Source organism: Acanthaster planci, linkage group LG13 (assembly GCF_054643075.1).
Source record: "Acanthaster planci isolate LZ-2023a linkage group LG13, COTS_SCS, whole genome shotgun sequence".
Taxonomy (NCBI): Eukaryota; Metazoa; Echinodermata; class Asteroidea; order Valvatida; family Acanthasteridae; genus Acanthaster; species Acanthaster planci.
Genome location: NC_141789.1, coordinates 6,222,491 through 6,247,774, shown reverse-complemented (window position 1 = coordinate 6,247,774; position 25,284 = coordinate 6,222,491). Strand labels below are relative to the sequence as shown.

Sequence of the window (25,284 nt, the reverse complement as noted above, 5' to 3'; positions counted from 1 at the left end):
ACAGCCACAAGCCTCCTCTGCCAACAGCACCGACATCCTCACACCATGAGCTGCCGCCTTCAGACAACCCTTAAGGCACACATAGACATGATTTGGACGCTACCCTGCCTTGGCCTGACACCCTGTCCTCTCCCAGGGCAGCCCGTACAGAAACAGCATCGAACTACGGGCTCATCCCCGCCTGCATCCCGGGGAGTGGAGCCCACCGACCTCCTACATCCTCGCAGCTTCTGAACTCCATACATCGTCCCATCTTCCAGCTACCAGCCGGGTCACTCTAGCCAGAGAGCTCCTGAGGCCACTTCCTTGGTGATTCCCCAGCCCCTATCAGCTGAGTGCCATCTGCAATTTCGGACAGGCTTCTGACACCCCGGCACTTCAGACTCTACCCGCCAGTTCTACCACCAGATAACCCATACACAAGAAGCAGAAACACTCCTCGTCATCTTCTACAGGGTCCAAGCACAAGAAATCTCGCTCTTCATCTAAGCAAGACATATCTTCAGCTGAGTTTATGCCAGCAGTCCACTCTCTATTGGAGACGCTGTCTACAATAGCCTGCCACCTTGAATCGAGCCCCACTCCCCCATGACTGCTCCAGACCCCCTGCCTGTGGAACTCCGCATCTGACTCCGTATCCAACTCCATCAGTCCGACTCTCGCACGACGGCTTCCAACCTTCAACTTATCTGGGCTCGGGTTTCATCAACAGTTCACACCAGAACCCAACTCAGGACCATGGCACAACAGACGACGTCTCCCTTCCCACTGAACAGCTTCAAGCAAATCGTGATTTATCCTCCGACGATGAAGACATTACCCCACAGCCAACTTAACTCTTTCGGAGGCATGTCTCCTGCAGAAGGATATGATCCAGATCTTGGGCCTGTCTGCTAACCCTTCTGCAGCTGAGGGCCAATCACATGCTTTCTTCAAGCACCACCTCGCCAGACTGGAGACATCAGAACCGCTCTTCCCGGTACTCCCTCTATACCATTCTTGTGTCAAGATGTTCAAGGTTCTTGCTGGTGTGAAACACACTGCTGCCCATTCCTGGCCAGGTCAGCAACTTATTTCCAGTTATAAAGATGACTATGAGAACTTTCTCTCCGTCCCTGAGATCTCCACGGCCACTAAAGATAAGCTCTCCTCCAACACTCCCTTTCAAATACAAGATCACTTTCAAATACAAGGACAAGTCTACCTTCAAATCTGCTCTTGCTAAGCTCGACAAAACTTCAAGTCAGGGCTTTCGCTGTACTGCCTTTCTGGCTCTCCTCTCTGAGTACCCAACCCATGCCTGTGAGGAGGACTCGCCAGTGACTTCGGACCCAGCGGCCGTTTCTCTCCGAGCACTCGATCAGAACATCAGTTCTATCTTTGAGCAGTTCGTTCAGACACCTTGGATGCCATGAATATCTCCTGTGAGAAAGTTAAGTCAATATTACAGGAGCTCCCTCTCTATGGCAAGGACCTCTTTGCTGGGAAATTCATGGAACTGAAGGAGGCTGAAACTAAGGGGATTGACACAACCAACCAGCTTAGTTTTTGTGAACCTCCAAGACCGGCTCTTCCCTGCCAGGCCTGTCTTCATGATCACGGAGTTCAACCATTCAGACCTCAGCGTCAAGGGGACTCCAGCTCACCTCGGCCCTTTTTTCCACCCAGACTGCAGATGAACCGTGACCGTACTTCCTCTTCTCAGCCCTCCAAGTCATCTCAGAAGAGTTTTAGGGGAAGAACTTCTGGTCAGTGCTTTCCCTGTTCATTCGGGGTAGGCACCACTGACTATGCTGATTCACTTCCGCCTTCCAATTCCGGACCCGTCGGGGAAGGGGCAACTTGAACATTTCGCAGGGTTCTGGGGAGAAGTCAGGAAAAAAAGGACGAACATTGATACTTTCCGTGATATCAATGATACAAATATCCAGCATTTTATGCAAGATTTTTTGGACACTAACTTGGATATTATAGATAATTCCAACAGTGTCAATTATTCATTCTCATATTTTCTAGAGCATGTTCTCCGTATTTACAATAAATAATTTCTTAAGAAACGGTCAAATGGTCATTTCATAAATAAGTTACCTTTGTGAACTTGAGGAATTTATAATTGTATAAGAAGGAAAAATTACCTGTATGGAAAATATCTTGAAACCTAACTGATTTTAACAAGCATTCTTACGTAAAAATATGAAAATATCCTCACAGATTTGATGAAATTTGTGAAGAAGAGTTACATGTACTTTCAGTAGTGATTTAGTAGCCAAAAGAATAATGTCTAAGGAACCTGGAAAATTATTAATTTGTTACTGAACAAATCTAAGTCTCACATGAACATTTCTTGATGTTCATGACAGAAATAGTCTGGTAAACCATTTTAATGATTAGTTAACACACCCGACTACTTCCACGTGGAGTGGCAGTTATCTGAGCGGTGTTCCTGGCTGAGCCAACGGCAGACGCCCCCACCGTTAACCATAACTCCGCATCCAACTCAGCCCATGATCGATCGGGTTGTGTGGCCTGCCGAAGACGAAACTGTTCGTCATACAATCACCACCCATAGCCCGAAAATTGTACTGCAGCTGTGTGCACGATCTCAGTGTACTTAAGCAGTTCAATGGCCCTATTGGGAAACTTCATGAGGTATATTGCCATAAAAGTATGGAATGCAGAGACCCACTTGTCCCACGAATCTAGCATGTTCTGGCGGCCGGTGGGGGACGAGCTAGGCAGCAGAAACATCCTATCACCCTCAACGACAAGTGCAACCTCAGGGTCTTTATGAGCCTTTGCGAGCAGTGGTGCTGCGCTATCTGCAAATAGCAGAGACATATCATTGTACTCGTTTGTTCATATCTCCTCTTTCACCGATTGCGAGATTAGCCCCCCAACAAGGATGCAGATCCCAAGCAGGGGAATAGGAGTAGGGGCAGCCGAAATGCCTTGGAGACACCCCATTGCAATATTTGTAAACCCCATACCGTCATTGAACTCACCAATGGCACTGGCCAGATTCAATCCCGGGGCCTTGGTCAAATTAGGCATATGTCCCTTATCTACGGCATGCAGGAAACTTGCGTCGGAAAACTCACTCAACCATTGTGAAGCCTGGCTAGATATTAGAGGTAGGCCGCCATCCTGCAGTTCCGGTTCTGGCGGCATCGGGCGAATGGGCTGGTGACCCATGGGCAGGGTGGTAGCATCCCCTGGCTGACAGACTTCTGGCTGTGCCGCCATGCCCAGTGAAGGTGCTGCAGGTACTTCCATCGGCGCCACTGTAGGTACTGATGATGGTGAGAGACTGGAGTCGTTGACATCTCCCTGTCCACGTTGAGTCACCGTTGCGGCTGTGTGCCGGCGCGCAGCTCCCCGTACAACTGCCGGATCCTAGGATCCCCGCCGACTTTCTTACAGGGCCGAGTACTGTCCTGTAAACGAGCAGGGGTGGATGTCCGTCACCGTGGTTGTGGCATTCTGTAGGCTGCCCTCCCAGTAGCGGTCACCTATCGTGTGGAATCCCAATGCTGTCGTCTGAGTAGGCCTGACAGAGCTGTTCGAGATTGCAAAATTCTGCGATGAGTTACATTCTCTTTGAGTCCTCCACAATTGGCGGACAATACAGGGCCTTGCTCGTAGAAACTTCACTACGACTGATTTATCCACGTGGTTTGATCGCTCGAAGCTGCGACGAAAGTGGCTAGCGAAGCATGAGGGACGCATGCGGGTGATCAGCGCACTTGCATTGACCTAATAAACCCGTGAAGCTGAATGGCCAAGAAATTTGGCGGGCTGCCCCCCCCCCCCCCCGCAATGATTGGAAATCTCTGGATCTTCATTCTGAACTCATACATCTGAGTGACTTTGTATTGGGGGCACATGTAGCCCATGAATCCATGCGCTGTTAAATAAAATCGTCCCGGTGACATCATCAGGGGATCACGTGACACTAGACTAAAGTTGCAATTTTCTCAATAGGTTTGTACACGTCTTTCTATTTCGCAATATTATCGATCTTAAGGAGACAGGCTCTCAACTTCAGCTAGGAATTGCTATGAGAACAAAAGAGAAATCATTTTTGTTTTGTGTCCATTCAATTACAAGTATTCCCAAGAGTCCAAATATCAAATATTATTTCATAAATGTTTTTCAAGGTAAATGCAAATCACGTGACATGACTTTGAAGGTGCAGTTTTTCTCCGTAGGTTTTGTGTATGTTTTCTCAAATCAAAGACTGGTGCACTCATACATCTGATCGACTTTGTATTGGGAGCATATGTTGTCCATCAATCCATGGGGCTGTCAAAATGAAATTATCACGATGATGTCATCAGGAGTCACGTGACATGAAATTAAAGTTGCAGTTTTCTCCACAGTGTTTGTACACATTTTTGTACTACACACTATTATTGAACTTAAATGGGTGAGTAGTTCTCAACTTCTACCAAGAATTACTACCAGAACAAAAGAGAAATCAGACTAAATTTTCCCTTTTATTAGATTACAAATATACCCAAGAGTCAAAATGTCAAATAATATTTCGTAATTTTTTTTCAATATAAGCACAAATCATGTGACTTGACTTTAAAGGTGCAGTTTTTCTCCATAGGTTTTGTGCACATTTTCTAAAGTCAAAGAATGGTGCACTCATTCATCTGAGTGACTTTGTATTGAGAACGTATGTAGTCCCAAAATGCTGCCTAAAGTAAATCAACACAGTGACGTCATTTGGGGTCGCATGACATGAGATTAAAGTTGTAGTCTTTTCTCGTAGGTTTTGCACACGTTTTTCTACAACACACTATTATCAATCTTGATGAGTGAGTAATCCTCAACCTCTGCTCAAGGTTACTCCCAGAATGAAAGGGAAATTGTATGCTTTATGCTATGTTATTTGATTTGGAACATACTCAAGAGTCGAAATATCAAGTACTATTTCATAAACACTTTTTGGTTTAGACACAAATCATGTGACAAAGGTTACATGTAAATAAATTGACCTGATCCTGGATCGATCCCTGGGCATTGCATGTAACAATTTCAAATATTCATAGGACACGCATTTGTGTAACCTTTACCAATAACTACAACGTCCCCTTTTTGAAACTGATCCATCTTGATCCATCCTGAAACTTAATATTGTTTCACTTGAGTGATTGGGCTTCATCAAACCTAAAAAAGCAACTAAAATGAAGAACAATGATAGCCAAGTCTCTGAGTGTAAGAATGTATTTTGTGTCTTTGTACTTGTCACAAAGCAATACTATCTGATCTGTTATCAAAATATCCTTCTTGGACATTCTTTTAAAGTTCTGACTTTTGGCAGCTTCTATCAAATTTATTACAAATGCATTATCTGTAGGATCTGCTAAACAACCTTTGTGTTACAATATTTGGCTTTTTTCTTCTCCTTGTACTGCCAAATCCCATTTATTTTGCACAGGGTTTTTCTATACACAAATTTAGCTCCTTTGCAAAGTCACATCTTAGTCAAATTTGCACAAGCATAGACCCTGTAGCATAAGTGATTCTCAAGGCATGATGTTATAATGACCTCATCACCTGATTTATTATAGAATTTTGAATATTTAATTTTTCCCCTATGTTTTGTACACGTTTTTCAGCAATTGAGACTGAAATTGAGTCTATAATAGTCTGCATTTGGAAAACGAAGTAAGATATATAACTGAAGGAAATTTAAATGGTTTTTGTAATTACTTCTAGGTTGTAAAGAAATAAAAAGAATTACAATCAATTAGTTAATGTAATTCTTTGCTGTCAACTTAATGCTAATCCTTCACCTATTAATTATTGAAACCTTACTAAAGCGGGAAATGAGATAAAAAAAAAAAACTCATTCGTGTAGGACCCACTGCGAGTAGAATATGTTTTCTGCATCAAAGGCCCCCCCCCCATTGCCTGAACCATTGGCTTGAACCTTGCGCCGGAACGTCTGAGTAGGTAGCCGGGAAAAGTGTCAGCGGTGTCACAGTTGGCTAGGTTCTTGGTGGTGGTGCCAGTCGGTGTTTCAGCTCGCCTGCAGCCCGCCTCTGGCCTGTCTGCCTCGGGCAGTCAGTAGGGCAATGGAGATCACAGTACTGCACTTTAATCACTAGGGCTTATGGCTCATGCAGCCCTGGATGCCATCTGAAATAATACATGTGTAGCATACATTCGGATCATAATTCCACAGCCTAGATAAATGGCGATTGAGGTAGTGATAACATTAAATATAAACAATCACATTTATACTGATCGCCTGATGAAATCGCTCCAAAGTTACTAGATCAAAATCACAAATTTAGACCACTTAATATGTATTAAAGAAAAATTTATAATATCATCATCAAATGGTTCCTGATTGGAAACAGTGCATCCTCTGTGGTCACTTAGATCGACTGGAAGTGGTACATGTACTCAAGATCAACTTTATAAAACGGGAAAATAACAGAAAATTTCATAAAACTGGAAATTATTTTTAATATAACAAAAACATGTTAGTCAAGTAGTTTCCATTGCGTCCCCACCCACTCTGCTGCCAAGCTGTTGGATCAAGTGCTGCACTGGCATGCTCACTGGCACACGTTCAGGAACTAAATTTGCATGGGACTACTTTGCAACATACTTTTCATTGTAAGTTTCTAAGTGTGCAATAAAATACAGTAATATCTTGAAAGCCGAAACCTCAGGGGAATGGCTTAGAAATCGAGTTATCCAAATTTCAAGCTGACAAAAGTTTCCAGGTCACGGAGGCTTTCACACAACATACGTAATCGAAATCAACTTGCTTTACATTGGTTTTTCCATCTCTTTGTAAATTCTAACGTGTATAGTTTTGCCAGGAGTTATCATTTTTCTACGATGTTTATGTTGTCAGCTAAAAGTTTCCTATCTACTGACAAGCATGCAATAAATCACTAAAAACATACCTTTGTGGGGCAAAACTTTCACATTGTTTGATCAAGCATCGTAATAGCGCAATGTGCTGTGCATAGTCAGGACTTTTACAGTCACATGGCCACCACAGAGTCAGCAAATGGATTGCCTGTGAGCAAGCTATAATTTGTCACCGTTTTCAAGAAGAGATAAAGTGGCCCCAAATCATTTTTTTTTAATTTCTGTTTCCAAAATGAACTAGGCTATGTGATGCCTGGACCCTGGTGTAATCACTTTTTACCAAATCTACTGAAATCAACCAAATCAGGATGATCAACATAGGGCAAATTACAACTAAACTGCACTTACCATTTTCATGAAGAGGTAAAGTTGTCTTCACAGGTAAAGTGTTAGCAAGAAAGGGCAAAATTGTGGACGAAAGCCATTGTACTGTTTTCACAAAGAGACAAAGTTGACTGCGGAAATGTATGTGAACGTAACAATTTTGCACCTGGCACATTCATTGGCAAACACATGTACTGTTCATACTGTCTTCATGAAGAGACACAAGCAACATAAATTTTAGCATTTTCACAAACAGACAAGACCATTTGTTTACAAAATAAAAAATTTATTGACTTGGAACCCTATATATTATTTTTTAGTTTTGTATCACTTGAGACCTTTCAGGAAGTAAAATTAGTTAAGTCAAAGGAATGCTACATACTAGGGAAGTAAATGTTGGTAAAAAAAAAAAAAGACCAACTTCAAATGTGATTTTCTTGAAAACTAGATTTTACTCTCCGAGAGACTTGTGTCTCTTTGTGAAAATGGTGGCAAATTGGGTCCTGGTTGCAAACAAGCTAGCTTGAAAGCCAAGATTTGTTGCCGTTATGGGTTAGTTTGGTTTTATGCAATGTGCATACAAGTAATCCCGATGTGAAAAGACCAAAGTATGCCAGGTAAGTACACAGTAAGCCTACAGTAAGTTGTATGAGCAGCGTGTCATGAGGGTTCTTTTTGTTCAGCTGTGACCTAATTTTCCATTAAATGGACTCAAAACATATTTTACTTACATTTTTTCAAACAATTTACCAGCAAGTATGCAAAGGGAAATGGTGCTTGCATTTCTGAAATGTTATGTTGACGTTTACAGGGGCAGTTGCCGTAATAATATAGACAAAATGGAATCAGGTACCCGTAATCAGTGGTCACATCGCAGGTACCCGAGTACTCAGCACGGCCCTACATAAAATTCATGCAGGTTTGCAAACTGGATGTTGACATTTTCTTACCAATGGACAATCACTTTGCTTCTGTGTGCACTTGCATAACAAAATAGTGTATGTACAAAACACTCAGATACCCCTCTGGCTTAACCCTAACACTCCCAAATCCTCTGTTTCAATACGATTTTACATACACCCTAGTATGCAGGGTTTAAAACTTTGCATAAATGTATGATACTGTTCATGTACCTTTGATTGTATTTTTCATGGTTAGCTTGACTGCATTTTGATGTCATCAAGAATGGATGAACTTACCCGATTTGCATTTCAAAGTAGCAAGATCACTACATTTTTAGAGGTATGTACAAAGAACAATTCAGTAAATTAATTTGTCTTATCAGAAATTCTTCAGATACTTCTGTCTTCAGATGCCCCAAAGGTAAATATTGGAGTTTTTTGGGTGTTGTGCACAGTTTGTTTATGAGTGTCTGAAGCTACCGTTACCACTGATCTTGCAGTACATGTATATTAATGCCTAATTTAAATCATTGTGTGCTTCGCTGTTTGCTCTTGGAGCAGAAAGGGATAGTAGGAAAGTTAATCAAAAATTTAAACAAAATTTTCCTGTGAATCTGACCTGAGGTCTCCTGATTTTAACCTAACCCTCTGAGCCTTTTTGCTAGGTGCGTTCATCCTTCAAAATCCTCTGATTATCCATTTTGGGAATTTCATTCATCCTCAATCCTCCAAAGTCCTCAAATATTTCTTTAATAAGCTCATATGAGGGGTGCCCACTGCCTCAGTCCTTCAAAATCCTCCAGCGATTCCTGCCATTACATTGAGGCAATGCAAATGGTATCCTAGAGCAGTATGGAAATTTCACTTGTAATGTAGGTGTGGCTTTATAAGAGAACAGTATTGGAATCCCATTGATTAAATTGTTTGCTGACATCCAGGAAATTGATGGTCATTGAAAGGTTAGCATCACTTACATGTACATGAATTTAATGAGTTGGGCTGTCTTTGGTGTAGGTATCTGTTTCATTTCTTCATGTATGAAATCCTTTTTCTACCTGTCCTGTTCTACTTCAGTCATTCCTTTCAGCAAAATGTCAAGTACAATGTTCTCCGTTGGGTGGTTATGGCAGAAGCACAGTTTAGTTAAGCTTTTCATTTTTGGCACACTCATGTCATTTATATCGCTCACACATACATGTACTTTTATCACTTATAATTCAGCAGTCTGTTTGGAATGAATTCAAAACAAATTATTCTTGTTGCAGTACCTAAGTGCAACATTACACTCTGTGTCAGAAGCTAGGGAAGATATTCTCATGGAAATCGAAACCAAGCTGACAAAATATGCAGAGGTAAGTACACTTTGAAGTGCTGGGTATTCATATACCAAGAATAGTAATAGATATGCTTCCACATATGTATAAACTATTGGAGGAGTCAGTGTCATTTCAATGATGCTGGCAACAAACTGGACATACACATGTATTGAAAGAGCACCTCTAAGGAAAACATGTCTTCTCTGATTTTATCTGTTCAAATAAATATGGAAGCATCCGAATCAAACGCAGTGTCATTTGTCTTCAGAGCTCAATTATAGCAAATTAAAAAGACTTTTTTTGTTCATGCCAAGGTGTGAATTCTGAATGTAGATTACGTCATTCAGAGAAAACAGAAAACGAGAGGAACCCTCACCAATGTTCGTAGTGGATAAACCCTTGTGCATGCCAAACAATGCATGTGGGCAAAACAGCATTTGAGCTCTGAAGACAAATGACACTGCATTCGATTTGGATGCAGTAGTAGGCAAAGGAGAGTTCCAGAGCAGCTTTACCCTCCTATACCTATCCGACCCCCCTCCGCCAGGATTTCCCCCTACTTCTGGATCAATTCCCCAGGGCTCTTCGCAACCCCCCAGGATTTCTCCCTACCCCGGGGAAAAGATTGCCAGGTGACAACATCACACAAAATGGCCTAGATTTCCCCAATTCATTAAAACATCCCTCCAGGGAAAAAATAACACCCCATTCTCCCTGAATCGGAAGAATGAGGCTTCAATAAAAATTGAAATTAAATTATAATTACCCATATAATAAATAGAGACATGAATACTCAAATCAAATCACAATGTCGCCCTGTCATATTGGGCTTTAAAAAATTATTTTTATTCGACTTTGTTAAATAACATAACATTCCATTACCTCCACCAGCTGAATGCAAACAACATATGAAGCCTGAATTAATACGAGCGATTCAAGCGAGCCAACAAGAATTTAAAAATCTCGCGAGACAATCTTACCGTCCACTTTTACAGGTAGTGCAGGACAACGACATACCCTTTACAGCCACTGGCGCAAAGGGGAATATATTACGGAAAGACCTCATCACTGCTACTAACGACTTCATGCCGGGCATTTTTCCATGTTGATGATGCTGGGCCGGCATGACTATCATTTTTCCGTTTTCGAAATCCTTCAAAAATTCATCATTTTATTTAACGGTCATTTGTAGCCGCACAAAGTAATCTTTAGGCACTACTCTAAGTTGACAGGTGACCTTCATTGACGCCTGAGTATTTCAGCCAGGCCAGCAGCCTTGTAAACAGAGCCCAGATTGTGCGGAGTTGTATAACTGTCTTTTGTTCACCAACCTGGCTCAGTGCACTGCTGACCTTTTTTCAATAGGGGCCAGATTAGCGTGCAGCGGTGCTATGTGGCTCATCGCTGCGGTGGTGGAGCGCTTTTGTCCCCGGTGGTAATCCGCTCGCTCTCAATGCCCCAAACCCTGGTATATAGTTTCAAAAGAAGGCTGGATTATCACCACTTTTGAGAGTGAAAAACGTCGGTAATGCGCAGCAGCCTGATCTTTTGTTCGGAGCACGGTCTTTTGTTACAGGGCCCTGTTTCCTTTGTCCGAGTTCGGGGACCCCGGCCATGCATATAAACCATACGTCTCCAATTCTGGAGTCTCCGGCAGGAAGTGGTGAAAGCTTACACTAAACTGGAATCTATCGCAGAGGTAAACATCCGAAGAATAAGACGCTTTCAAGGTAACTACAGAACTTGGAAACTGAAGCCTACTTTCTTTGCGGACGACTTGGTACACTTTTTTGATTTTTACAAAAAGTACATCAAAGACAAAGCGTTGACCGAGTTTAAAGAGATAAGCTCTTACAAGTTGCAAACTGCAACCAAGGTCCAGTTCAAATTAGAAAAGCCCAGAGTTAAAACTAAAGTCAGTGTTTTCATGTTTACTAGTAAAAATAACACTGTGATTTCTGAACGTGAGGTCGAAAACATCTTGAAGGAACAAATAGCAAGACATTTAGATGACTTTGAAGCACATAAAGAGCGAGACTCTGTATGGGTATTTGACAAAGTTGTCGCATTTTACATCAATGTGGTGTGCTCCTACTGGAGTAGGAGCGACTTACATTTTATTGCCTAAAGAACTGGTGGTTAAAACAGCGATCATCAACGTCCAAAACAAACCAGACCAACAATGCATTTGCTGGGCGTTAAGAGCTGCTTTAAAATTATATTCTGACAATGTTAAACATCAGCTAGCAACCAACCATAATTACAAAATAAACAACGAACGAACTTCAACGTACACATTAGATGGCGCTTTAGATTTCACAAACGTGGACTTTCCAATACCGGTTTCACAGATTCCATGCATCGAATTACACTGGGAAAGATGGTGCCTATATACTTCACAAAACTTGATTGGCGAACCAATCAATTTACTTTATTCTAACCAAGGTGAAACGAACCATTATTGCTGGATTAAAAGTTTCTCTCAGTTTATGGGCAACGTCAGCAATCACGTTTACCCATACGAGTACATAGATTCTTTCCACCAATTTGAAGAAAATAGCCTACCAACTCGAAACGCGTTTTATAGCTCATTGAAACAGCAGACCGTAAGCGAAGAAGAATATGTAAGAGCCCAAAATGTATGGCGAACGTTTTAAGTGTAAAAACCTTGAAGACTACTACTCCACTCTACGTAGAAACGGACACGTTGTTGTTAGTAGACGAATTTGAAAACTTTCAGAAAGTCAGCAAAATGAATTATGGTTTAGACCTGGCCAATTATCACAGGTCACCGGGCCTGTCGTGGGATGCTTTATTAAAACACTCTAAAATAGAACTAGAGCTATTGACAAACATCGACAAGCATCTCTTTTTCGAAAGGGCTAAACGAGGCAGCATCTCGAGCGTGGGAGCGAAATGTTACATAAAAGCCAATAATCCCGATCTAAAAGACTATGACCCAAACAAAACGACATCTCACATACATGTACTGTACCTCAATGCGAATAACTTATACGGCTGGGCCATGAGTCAACCGTTACCCATCAGGAAATTTCAATGGGTTAAAGACACAACCAAGTTTACTCTCGAGTACTTCGCGAAGCTTTCACCATACGCTTTGAAAGGCTACATGCTCGAGGTCACCTTTGATTACCCACGGCACTTGCACGATTTACACAACGATTTTTCGCTTGCACCTGAAAATATCTCGGTACCAAACGAATGGCTGTCGGACTATCAGAATGATTTGCTATCGAGCGGAGAAAGGGTTACATCCATCTTCAAATTAATGAACAACTCTGTATTTGGCAAGAGAATGGAAAACTTAAGATATCGCATCAACGGACATCTGCTTAGAGATCTACAGGATGCTGATCGATTCAAACACCTGGTTTCTGAACCGCATTAAAAATCAACTAAACCATTCAAAGAGTGTGATCTCTCATTTGTCGAAATGTATCACATAATAACCAAGTTAAATAAGCCGATCTACTGCGGTGTAAGCGTGCTCAACTTGGCAACAACGTTTGTCTTTTGTACGCTGACACTGAGAGCCTGCTCGTTCAGAATCAAATTGACAATTTAGATGGTTACCTATGCAAAAAGCTTGAGTTTTTTTTGGCTTTACAATCCAAAAATTTAAAAGTCATCGGTAAAATGAAAGACAAATTTGGCGGTAAACTGATATCCAAAGCCATTTGTATACGACCAAAAATGTACTCGATTTTAACCATGGATCAAAATTTAAAGAAGGCAAAAGGAGTTACAAAAACGGTAACTCAAAAACATCTAAAACAGGGCACGTATAAAAATTGTTTATTTGAACGGACACAACATTTTAATAAACAACAACTGTTCAGATCGGACAAATATCAATTATTAACCGTCATGCAAAATAAACTTAGCCTTTCGCCTTTAGACACGAAGCGTTATATATTACCAAATGGGTTAAAACTTTAGCCTATGGACATTACCGAACAGGCGGCAATTCGGTATCTGCAGGCACCACTTGAAGCTCTTCTCTAACAAAATTCGGCTTGGGACCCCCGAGTTAATAGTATAAAGTCGTAACCAATCGCGACTTGGCACAGAGTTTGAGGCAAAAGCATTAGGGCAATGTGTATTATTTATTTGACCGCATTCACTCGTGGAAGAAACAAGCCATTAATAAATCAGACACGTTGTAAAACATTAGCATAGATCAAACGCTTAAAAGGCATTTTGATTTTATTCAAAGATCCGGTCATAAAGAACCCACAGAAATTTTTCAACCCACATGTCATGAAAACTAGCATAACGGTCATGAAAGATCTGAATCTGACAGGCGTTGACATGGGCGACTACCTAAAAGACAAGTGCGGGCTGTGGCTCAATTCAGATGAAAAGGGAAGCGGAAACTGCCGGGCCTTTGTTCATGTACATGTTCTTGGTATTAAGGGACGCGCAGATTAAAAGTCTGGTTTATTAAATCCAGTTTAAAATGAAATGAGTGTGAGTATTAAAGAATCCACATTGTACGTTGATCGTTGGCGATACAAGGTTGGGAAAAACGAAATGGGTTCTTGATTTACTAGAGAGTGAATATTGGTCTGAATATATGTCCGACTTTGTTTAAAAATAAAACGTACCTGGAACGACTGTGATTGTACACAGACAAGAACATGTATCTATGTGACTTGGAAAAAGAGAAACCAGAATTAAACGAGGTGATCGACTTGTATCAAAATGCATTTGATAGTGTAAACACGTTGTCCATCGTGGACGATTGTGCCACCGATCAATTCATAAAGTATGGGAAGAAATCTGAAAGAAGCAACACTTGCGCATTAAGCGGAATGGCATTTTCGGGACGTCACTATTTACATACATGTAGCTGTTGGCTATTGACGCAGAAGTATAATACTGCATTCAAAGACTACAGAAGTAATACTGCATAGACAGCTATTTTCTATTGCAAAGATAAATCGTCTTTCGACCAAATGTTAGATGAAAATGACGTGGTGCCCGACTGTGAAAGGGAATCAATCAAAAAACACTTAAAAGAGGGATTTTGATTTAGTAAATTAATTGTTAATACAAGGCCACCCGTGTCATATTTTTTAATGTGAATAAAAATGAAAAAATAAATTTATGTAACGTCAAAATTAAAGTGGAGACAAAAATTTGTAATAAATGCCACAAATTTAAAAATTTGGATTCGTTTACAATTAAGATAACGGCAAATTATGCACGGGTTCTATCAGTTGTAATGAGTTGGCAAAGATTTATAATAATTGGAATAAATGTCCCCACGGTAAAGAAAATAAGCCTATAGAGGGATCCCAATACGACGCTTTTAGCGTCGATCTGCGCACTTCCACGTTTGAAAACGAGGCTGTATGTGTCAGCTTCAATTCTTAATACGATCAGACGATTGAAAGGAGTTAAGACACAAAATACACACAGGTATGTTAAATTCAGACTTTTCAGGCTGCAAATTTTTGTTGAAGAGCCTTTCAGAATGACTCGACGCGTGAAATCAAAGGAAAAAGCAATGGTAATTTACCGCGAACTAACGTACCTGCGATGGCCGTGTATCTTGTGCAGTGGGCGTGGTTTAATCTCAAGTGGTATCACATTACGAACCGGATACTGCATGTACTGTGTCGACTCCGCGGGCGCGCGCAGCGAAGTTCAACACAGAGAGCCTCGGTTTCGATGCGAATATGCGCAGATGGGGCTAATGTGAAATCTATCTATACATTGAATGCGATGGAGCTTCAATCTGTAAACATAAGAAACAAAAATTTTTTTGTAAACCGTGTTTTTTGTAAAGGAGTTACAATTCAGCAGTGGATTAGAGATTGCTGCCGAAGCGACAAGAAATACAATAGATTCGATCCTGACCGGTTTATAGACACTGATTTTTGCCACGGATTAATTGAAGATCACAAAGTTGCTATTACAATGACTGCAAAGTTAAGATGCAATTATTAAAATGTACAGCAGACATGTGTACCATTGAACGATTAGATAATTCAATAGGACATATTAAATCTAATTGTGTGTTATGCTGCTTTTCTTGCAATAACAAGAAAAAGTCTAACAAACTCAAATTAACTGATGAACTAGAATGAACCTAGTTACCATGCTTAGAATTTGTTTTTAAATGCTACAGTTGGGCTAATGCAGCTCAACTGTAGCATTTTTTTAAAAATTTTTAATTAAATGATACCAATGCTACAATACGTTCAACTAGTTGTCCAATTAGTTATTGCAATTAATTTGCAATTAATTTGACGTGCGAATATTTATCTGCCAGCTGGCATTCAGCAAATTTAAAATGTATATAACAGAATGGATGACATTAAAAGCATCCTCAGTTCTAATGCAAAACAAGAATCCCTCGAAGATAAGCCCGATGTCAAAGACCAACTCTGTTCAGTTGTTGCCTTGGATGAGTCGAGAAAGTACCTGGGCAAGGAGTACACCATGAAAGACATCGAATCTTTAACTCCACAAGAACAAGAAAAGCTTTTATACGAAGTTAGATTTGGCAAAGAAATCGTAAACACTTTGGGTAATTCGATTTTGAGCCTGTACGCACAACTACTTGGAACAGCTACCCCAGTCGAATTTCTGGGGTTTAACATCAATTTGAAATCGGAAGAAGATTTAACGAAAGATTTAAACAACGACCCAATAATCAGTCAGACTGTGGGCCACCTATCGCCACTTGTTGCCACGTTGATAGCGACAAAACACTCGGCTATTGATAAGAATCCGTCTATTATAAATGACAACGCCAACAGAAGAGAAGCTACTGCCAGCAGTGACTCCAGCCAACAACCCAGTAAAGAGCCAAGTCCCAACGGTGACAAAGATTAAAAATCCCAAATGGGGAATAGCACTAGCGCTGTTTTTGAACAAGAAAATGCCAATGGCGACTATGGCCACGACACAGGTAAAAGCTCCAGCACCAGTTCAAATGATGCCCGCTCAACCGCCACCCGCTCCGGAAATTTTAGACATGGAATATAAAACCGTATACATTAAAACATGAGTAACACAAACTCGATCAAGGTAAACGGGATTTCCAATACAATATATCACGGTGCTGTTATTAGCCTAATCTCGATGGGATACACCATGCTCGGAAATAAACTACTGAAAATTAAGCCACCCGATCTTAACCGTCTATCGAAGACGCTGCCAAATTAACCTTGGTGTCGACAGAGGCATTGGCCACGCAAGGTTGGCTGGTGGTGCAGGGTACATTACCAGCCAGTTTGCCCACAGCTTAAAAAGTAAATTTTAAAAACGGTTTATTATAAAGTAAAGTAAATAAAGTAAGTAACATGGCAGAAGGTGGTTTTGACCCTGAAGAAATGCCCTTGTTAGATCAAGGGCAAGAAGAAGCTTTAACATTTAATGATGATGAAAAATTGGACAACACCATTGACAGACAAGAAACATTGTTTATCACCGGTCAGCCGGCAATATCGGCTGAAGAATATAACTTAAACAGAGCCAGAGCAATATTTAGCACCAATCTGACTGTAGATAATTTCTATAGATTTTTCAAACTTGCCGGCCAACCAGACGTACCAAATTTACAAGATTATGAAAATTTTGAATATCGAAAATGTCGCGGTTTATTTTACAAAGCGCTTCCGGGGTTCAGTAAGGAATTACTATTAACCGACAAAAGAAATCCCGATTTAGTCATAAATCTGGACACGATAGCCAAAAATGCTAGAGTGGCTGGATGGCCTTCAGGGCAAAATTTGTTCGACAAGAACTAGATTTTTACATGTATGGCCAAAAAATAGGAAAAAACGGGCAAAACGTTAAAATTTATTAATCCTGAAATAGTTCAAGTGGAAGAACTGCCTAGCGCAGCTGACCAAGTAAGCAACATCGTAGAACAGCTCACAGAAAAAGTGCAGACGGAAGGATTAAATTACCGAGAGCTACTGGCTTTAGATGAATCTTTACAAACGGTAAAAGGCAAGTTGGTTTTAAGCCAAGGTAAATTGGATCGATTAGACGAAAAGATTCAACAAGTCAAAAATGAATTAGAAGAAGAGGACCCGGCAGAACGCGCAGAACTTCAAGCACAGTTGGAAGATTTACAAGTGGAAGGACGTGGTCGGTTAGAAGTTATTAACAGGAACACCGATCAGGTTCCTACCCATATTAAAGAAATGATTACTGCGGTGATGGACGGCCATTTAAAGTCATTTCAAATCTCATCTGGGATAAGTTGAGGATAAACTCTGGAAGAGTGTTGCCATGGAATGTTGCAGGCTACTGGAAATTTCCCCACAATCTCCCCGAAATAAAGCTGTCAGTATTTGTATACACAGTCTCTGCCCCCTCCCCCCACTCTGCGGTTTTGGTCAGGCAGGCCACTCAAGGACACTCGTGGTTTTGATGATGGACAAGCCACAGGCAAAGGACTGCACTCCTTACTCAGAGCTTTTTGAAACTTCTCTAACTTTATTATTTGGAATAAATGTACATCAACCCTTTCATAAAATATAAAGCTGCTTCAGGTTTTTTCTTCTGGAAAGCTATGGTCTTACTTCAGGCAAATACAACTTTATTGTATTTAATATGGTAATGTTACGGCACAAAAAAACATTAACAAGAAGAGATTAGGTACAGGCCCTGTATTTCAATAAATCTTCCTTTAATATCTTTTTTCTGAGCCAAAAAATCATGGCGTAATATACGGAAAGTTAAACCATGTTGCTGCTTTGTATTTTATTACCTCTTGATGTGAAATACTGAAAAACTGTTATTCCAATCATGATTGGACAATTCTGGCTAGGGAACCTTTAAAAAATATTATAGTAAACACTTCCAGTTTTGAATTTAGAAGTGAATGGATATGGAGGTACATGTATAACAAGGGGCAGAGGTAAAACAACTTGTACATTTAACAAGTAAATGAAGCAAAATAAGCAGAGGGACTGGCAAAGTCTGTAAGTTTTTCCAAACAACCATCTGATTCAGTCTACAACAGGTATTGAACACATGACAAAAAATCATGGTGTGTGGAGTGACCCAAGGTCAGTCTCTGGAAACCGCAAACCACTTAAGATAGTAACCACCGATTACAAGTCCACTGGTAATGCAAACAGTCCTTCATAGTCAGTGACCTACTAATGCAAAATTCCTCCACAACTTCCCCTTAACAAATGGACTGCTACTTGCAGGGGAAATCGCGGAGAAAGTATTCACTTTCCCCCCAATTTTACCACAACTTGTCCCGGACAAGATTTGAGATGACTCCTTAACGTGAGAAAATCTGGGTGCTTTTTAGAGAACAAGGTGTGAGTATAGTCAGTATTTTAACGGCTTTTAGTTTAGCTATCATTACAATAGTTTCAAGCGTGATGGCTGCTGTGAGAGCTGCTGGTACGGCCTGCACCAGAACCCTGAACCGGGGCCAAAACCTACACCAGCGCCAAAATCAGAACCACCGTCAAAACCAGGCGTAACCAATTGGATCAAATGGCAACTGCAAAATTTGGCAAACGCATTGAAAGAACTAGGCTTGAAAGTGCTTGCAGCATTGCCCGGTATAATTGGTAGCATTCTTTCTTGGATATTAAACTTGACGAGCAAGACAGTTGGTTGGATAGCTGAACACATTTGGGCGTTGTTTGTGGGCTTGGGCTTTTTGATATTGACTTGTGTTCAGAAGATGTAAGTCAGTTTAACGGATTAATTTAGGGCAAAAAATAATTCCCTTTCTCGAAATTGAGGAAGGTAATTTTTTAATGCCTTTTACTTTTTGGTTGAGGCCTAAGTTAATATTTTAAGTTAATACATTGTACAACATAACGCCAATTCCCGGCTACTGCAATAGCTCCTACAGTTAAAGATAATTTCTCTTCATTATGAACATCTAACTTTTTTCTCCTGAGGTGGTAATACAGGCTTTATATTTGGAATAGGTTCTGGATCTGGCAAAATTTCGGGTTCTGTAACTTCATCAAAATTTAATGTCTCTGGCACTGCGCGCTAGAAATTTAAACTTGGAACATAGCCCGTCTGCATGCCGGCTGTCGCGATTTGCAAATTGTTGTATCCTTTCAATGTTCCCATGCGTAAATCCATATCCGACAGCACTAAGTATAAATCGGGTGTCACTACGAAAATTTAAAGGCCTTTTTGCATACTGCAACGAATCCTGGAATTAGTCAATTGACTGTTCGAGGTCAGGTTCCGAGTTTATCAAAGATTCCACGATAGTTATAAATTGCTGTTGAACGTCTAGTCCGGTGCCATGTGCCATTTCGCTCGTTTTTGTTTATGCCTGTGCGCCAAGTAATGCATAAACGTGAGCTCTAATCGATTTGTTTACTTCTGTAATGCCTACGTCTGTAAGTTTACTCTTTTTGAGGATAAAGTCCCACCAGGCCAATTTAACTGCATCAGACAGACTGTGTAATCCAAGTTACCGTGTACGTGCTCACGTGACCCAAGCCTAGACGGTTTTAGCCCACCCGAAGCCCATGTAGGTAGAGCCTGCATATTTGCTGTCGGTGGCATGTGAATCGTGTGCGTCGTAGTTTTTCGCCAGGGACTGGTATATAGCCATTGTCGTAATAATAAGCTGTACTGAGCCCATTTGATATGGTATGACTCGTTTGTTTAAATAATTTATTTTGGTCGACATTAAACAACTGGGAGGGGTCTGTAAATTACTGATGGTCGTAGTTGTTGTGCAACGCATCAAATATCTCGTCACATGGGATAGGCATCACGCACTCGTAAAAGATTTTTTCCTGTGTTGTACACGTGAAAATTAAACAGCGCAGATACGTACGGATTCTGGTCAGACAGTAAATCAAAACCTACCCCACATGTCGTTGTCGTGCAATAGACCGCGAAATTAAATTGGTTTTGATAAAATGATATGGGGCCAGTTGTCCACCTATTGACCGCTTAGTCTGTTTTAACTTTTGGCAACTCGTACGCTGCGGTTAAATTGGGAAATACAGCAGAAAAGTGATAATCTTCATTGACCACTATCGATAATTGACTTAAGTTGGCTCCGATCTGTTTTATAATAAACCTGTTTTAAAAAGCAGGCGCGGGTTTTTTTTTACAGTTTGCATAATATTTTGGTAAGCAGGTGGTGATTCCTGGTACTTGACGGACTTTGACAAAGTTATTCACCAAGTTTTTTCTTAAGGTCTTTTTTAAAAACTGCGGCCCTTTGTCTCAGCTTTGGCTTGCTCTTGGCAGTCAAACTCTTCTTTGCTTGTCGTTTTATTTTGTTGTAACTTGATTGTTGTGTTTGAGCAAATCTTTTCTTTCAACTTGTTAAATTTCCTAAGTTCAGACAAAATCAAAACTTCTTCTTGAGACACATCACCGTCTTCGATCGTGTGTGAGACATACTCGTCTATAGTGTTTAGCTTGGCATTGGCAAGCATGCGGATTTTATCGTGCGTTTTAGTTTTATGAGTCAACCTGCGACTGGTGTATTTCAACAACACGTAAGCACCAAATACACTGATGACTATGCCTTCCATCACTAGCCTGAGGGGTGCAGTGATAGATCCCAGTAGCACGGGAATGCCTATAGCGCTGATGTGGCGCCCAATGCTTCAACTCCGTATTCTACGTAATTTAGTGCAGTTAATTGCTGTTTGATCTTTTGGAAGATGTTTCTCTGGCGTCACGCTCTCGTAAGATTTGTCCGCGGATGCCTTCGATCCTTCGAAACCTGTAGACTTCAGTTGCGTTTGCTGCTTCTGCTTGTGTAGCTCCGTTTGACTTTGGATACCCACTCAAGTCTAGGTACATATTCAACTGAATGTTTGTTGTCATCTCTTTTATATTAAAGACCGTTTTAAAAAATGTCTAGCTCAATTAAAATTCCAGTGTCTTTGTTGTTTACGAGTTCTCCTCGCTTGTAAAGTTGATGTGATGGAGTATAGCTACCGTATGATCTTGAAGTTGATTGCAGATTTGTTGTCCAATGATATTTTCGGGATTTTTTTCTTTGACACCAAATTTATAGACATGATTGACACTGTAGCAAAGTGTTTTTGGAAGCATAATCAACAGACGTTTTTCTTGACCGTCATGATTATAGAAAATGGGTGAATGATGTTGTGTTATGTTGTCACTCTTTTTAACTACGGGGTCTGCTATCACAAAATCTGTCAGGGTCAAAGGTCCATATACAACGTTTGTGTCTATGTTGGGGGCATTGAGACCGTTTGTAGTCATCGGTTTATAATATAAATTTGGTTTGACATGGCTCTGGTTTTGTATTTTAGTTGGAAATTTTTTTCATTTTTTATGGGAGGTTAATCGTTCATGTCTATTAAATTTTCACGTTGAGTCTCTACTCTATTTAAATCTCTATGTCAACGTCATATTCAATTATTAAAACCTAGATCATATACATGTAAATTAGCATCCAGCTGAAATTCAGCATTAGGCGGTAAATCGTCTTCTTGTTTGCGCCTGATTGTTTTGTGCCGGCCATCGATAAAGCACCACATGATCCATTCCATCTAATTCAATGCAATTAACGCAGCAAACACAATCAAACGCAGCCGAAACATTCTCTGCAATTGCTGCAATTAAAACAAGCTTCACAGCTTTCCAAGGCATTAGAATCTTCACAGTTATAAGAATCATAACAAAATACACAATGAATACATTCGCCGCATTTGTCGCTAGTCGAACACTGGGTACATTTCCTATAGTTGTGACGATTATGGCAGTCGTGGCATTCGCTGCAGTTGATGCCATCAGAATTTTAAACAATGAGTACAGTCGACCCGCATCTACCACATTAACAGATTTAATAGTGTCTATACAAAAGAAATAATTGATGTTAACATGTCTGTTTCGATTTAACGAAATTTAATATTTTTTAAAATTTTAATCAGTAATCAAATCACTGGGAATAAATATTTGATCCGGTTTATAAACTTTATTTCCTTCTTTGGTTTTTCTCACCAAGCAAATGTGATGCCTTTGACTCTGTACGTCCAGTTTCGCTTGCTCGATTATATCATGTTTCATTTCACAAATGTTTAGAGTTAACCACGCGGCGTGAGCTGTGACTAATTTAGCGTATTCAAACCAACTGGCAAAAGTTAGATCCATTTTACTTCTAGAGGAGTCTTAGGAAATTTTTTTCAGAATTTTCAGTCGAGGAGGAAAATCTAGGCCGTTTTGTGAAATCTCGTTGTCTGGCAATCTTGACCCCCGGGTGTAGGGAGAAATCCTGGGGGTTGAGAAGAGCCCCGGGGAGATGGGAATGGATCCAGAAGTAGGGGGAAGTCCCGGTTGAGGGGGGTTGGGGTTGGTCTAGGAGGGTAAAGCTGCTCTGGAACTCTCCTTTGCCTACTACTGATGCTTCCATATTTATTTGAACAGATAAAATCAGAGAAAACATGTTTTCCTTAGAGGTGCTCTTTAAGGAATTCACAACACATTATTGGTTGAAGAGGCACTTGTATTCTGTATGTACTACCTGCCCTTAAGTGTTTCACAATAGTGCGCCATCAAATTTGACATTCTCCAACCCTGATATTTAGTGCCATTTTCTGTGTTTTTTGTCACATCTCATAGTCGCAGTGGACCATATTCTGATGTGTTTTGAATGCCAATAAATTAAGGGTTAAATGCAAACTTTGACAAAATTACTTTTAGAAATATTAATATTTCAAACCCTAATAAATGTCTCTGTGTATTTTCAATTGAAGTACACACTATGAACATGAAGTTGAGGTACAGTTTGTCTGACATCATAAAGAAAATGTTGGCCAAACTATTTCAAACAGTGAAAAATTGAGGAAAACTGTTTTCTACCAAGTGTATGTATAGTTTTTGCCCCAACTGTTTATGTTTGACAGACACACGATCATCACGTGAACATTCAGATTTGGATCTCATTCAAATAAAAACATAAATGTTGAATTGTACTCTGTGCCATACATGTGTGATCCATTGTATATGTGCATTTTGTTCTGCTGCTCAATTCGCTACACATCCACGGAGAAATAACGCAAGCACGAGAATCCTCCATGGATGTGTAGATTTCTGACTTTTGACTGAAAACAGAAAAAAATTTATTTGCACATGTCAGGGCATTTCAAACAGCACATTGTGAGAATATTTTAGTGTACATTACATTTTACTGTAGTTCATTCCTTCCAGTTTAAATCTCTAGCAATATTTAAGTTGTTCCCCCACCACCAAAATAGTACCCGTACTGTTACATTTAATTGCAGATTGTAAACCTTTGGCTATTTCTCATCAGCATGATAACTTCCAGGAAGAGATACATGTAACTTAAATTGCATTTTATTTTCCCTTTTTGCAATATGCATCAGCAAAAGAAGGCTGCTGGTAGCATCCGTGATGAGTTGCTTCAGTTGCTTCTATGGGGGCGTGCTAGTCCTGAGTTACAAGCTTTCTTGCTACATGAGCTGACAGAAAAAGGCATGAAGAAATTGGGCCAGTCTGTGGAGAACTCCTACTCAAACATACAAAAACTAGTCTTGAAACACATTTACAGGTAAACTGAAGTTAAAAACCTCTGCTGACAGATTTATGACAGTTGGAAAGTGTACACGTGTCAGGAGTGCTTTAAATTTGCCTTCAAAAAACTCCTTGGGGTGAATCAATTTGTTTGAATACTGTATGATCAAGTTGATTTCAACCATTAGCAAAAATAGCTGCTTAGCTTTGAGCTGTTTTGTAAAGTAGGTTGGTTTTTAAGCATATTCCAGCAGCCACTGAGTCTGAGATATTGCCTAAAGTGTTCTGATATATTGCTCTTGAGATATTGGTTAGTTTGGTCAGGTTAGATTTTTTCTGACCCTATGTTATTCAGAATTAATAATATTTTATTTTGGCAGTGTTGGTCGTTCACTGGTGTATCATCTAAACCACCTGAAGGGAATGTCTCTGTGGTATGACAAGTATGGCATTATTGGGCTGTCACCAACAGCAATTGAAGGTGGGAAACTGTGACAGCATATGTGATGGGAAACATTTTATTTATCTGTATGCATTTGTTTTAATGTTTTTCAGTATTTTCTTCTAAGATACATGTATGTGATAAAAATCTGTTGACCAATTAAGAAAAAGTGTGCTCATTTGTGCTTGTCATTTATATTTGAGATGATGAAAGATGGTTTGGGGAGAAAAATCCCAAAATGTTTTCAACACTTGTGATGTTTCATTTTCTGGCTTATATGCATGTGTACATGCATTCTATGCCACCTGATTTAATACTTCATTTCTGAGCTTGCATTGTAAGCACAGAATGTTGATCATTAGCCAAGTACCTGTACTAATTTGTAAAGCCATGAAATGGAGCCCCAGCCTTAAGCAATATCAGTTTTTGTAGAGTACTTCCGTTTTGTTATTCAGGTCACCTTGTTAGGATTGCACAAATAGCACATTTCTACATTGCATCTTTTGTTATACTCCAGATGCCATTGGGACAGTTGGATCTTTCATGCTTAAAGCAAGTGAACTTCTCCAGTAAGTATTATACACATTAGTTAACTTTACAGTTTGAAATCGAGCCCAGGGGAAATTATTTCCATCTATTAGTCTCACTATCCACTGTCAAATTAATTAAATACGAGCTTCAGTGAAGGTTTTAATAGTGGGTTATGAAACGTAAACTGTTAAAATGTGTTCCCTGCCATAAATGTACACAGTGTTTACTCATAAAGTTTTGAATTCTTCATTTGTAGAAATGGCAAAGTACTAAATCATTGTATGTTGCCATTAAAAATCACACTTTAGTTTGTTTGGTAGTAAAATACATGTACATGTAGCTGAAGTCTTCATATTTGCAA

At 40.1% G+C, this 25,284-nt stretch overlaps 1 protein-coding gene across 3 annotated transcripts in view; it reads left to right on the top strand.

Annotated features, from left to right (window-relative positions):
* The window catches only part of anapc4 (anaphase promoting complex subunit 4), a 123,661-nt gene that overhangs the window by 49,057 nt on the left and 49,320 nt on the right, over window positions 1-25,284 (top strand). For all 3 annotated transcript variants that reach the window (XM_087144836.1, XM_022229819.2, XM_087144835.1), the window contains exons 8-12: window positions 8,383-8,466; window positions 9,392-9,478; window positions 23,803-23,987; window positions 24,331-24,431; window positions 24,910-24,961. In XM_087144836.1, coding sequence (XP_087000962.1) covers window positions 8,383-8,466; window positions 9,392-9,478; window positions 23,803-23,987; window positions 24,331-24,431; window positions 24,910-24,961 — 509 coding nt within the window. The remainder of the gene's footprint in view (window positions 1-8,382; window positions 8,467-9,391; window positions 9,479-23,802; window positions 23,988-24,330; window positions 24,432-24,909; window positions 24,962-25,284) is intronic.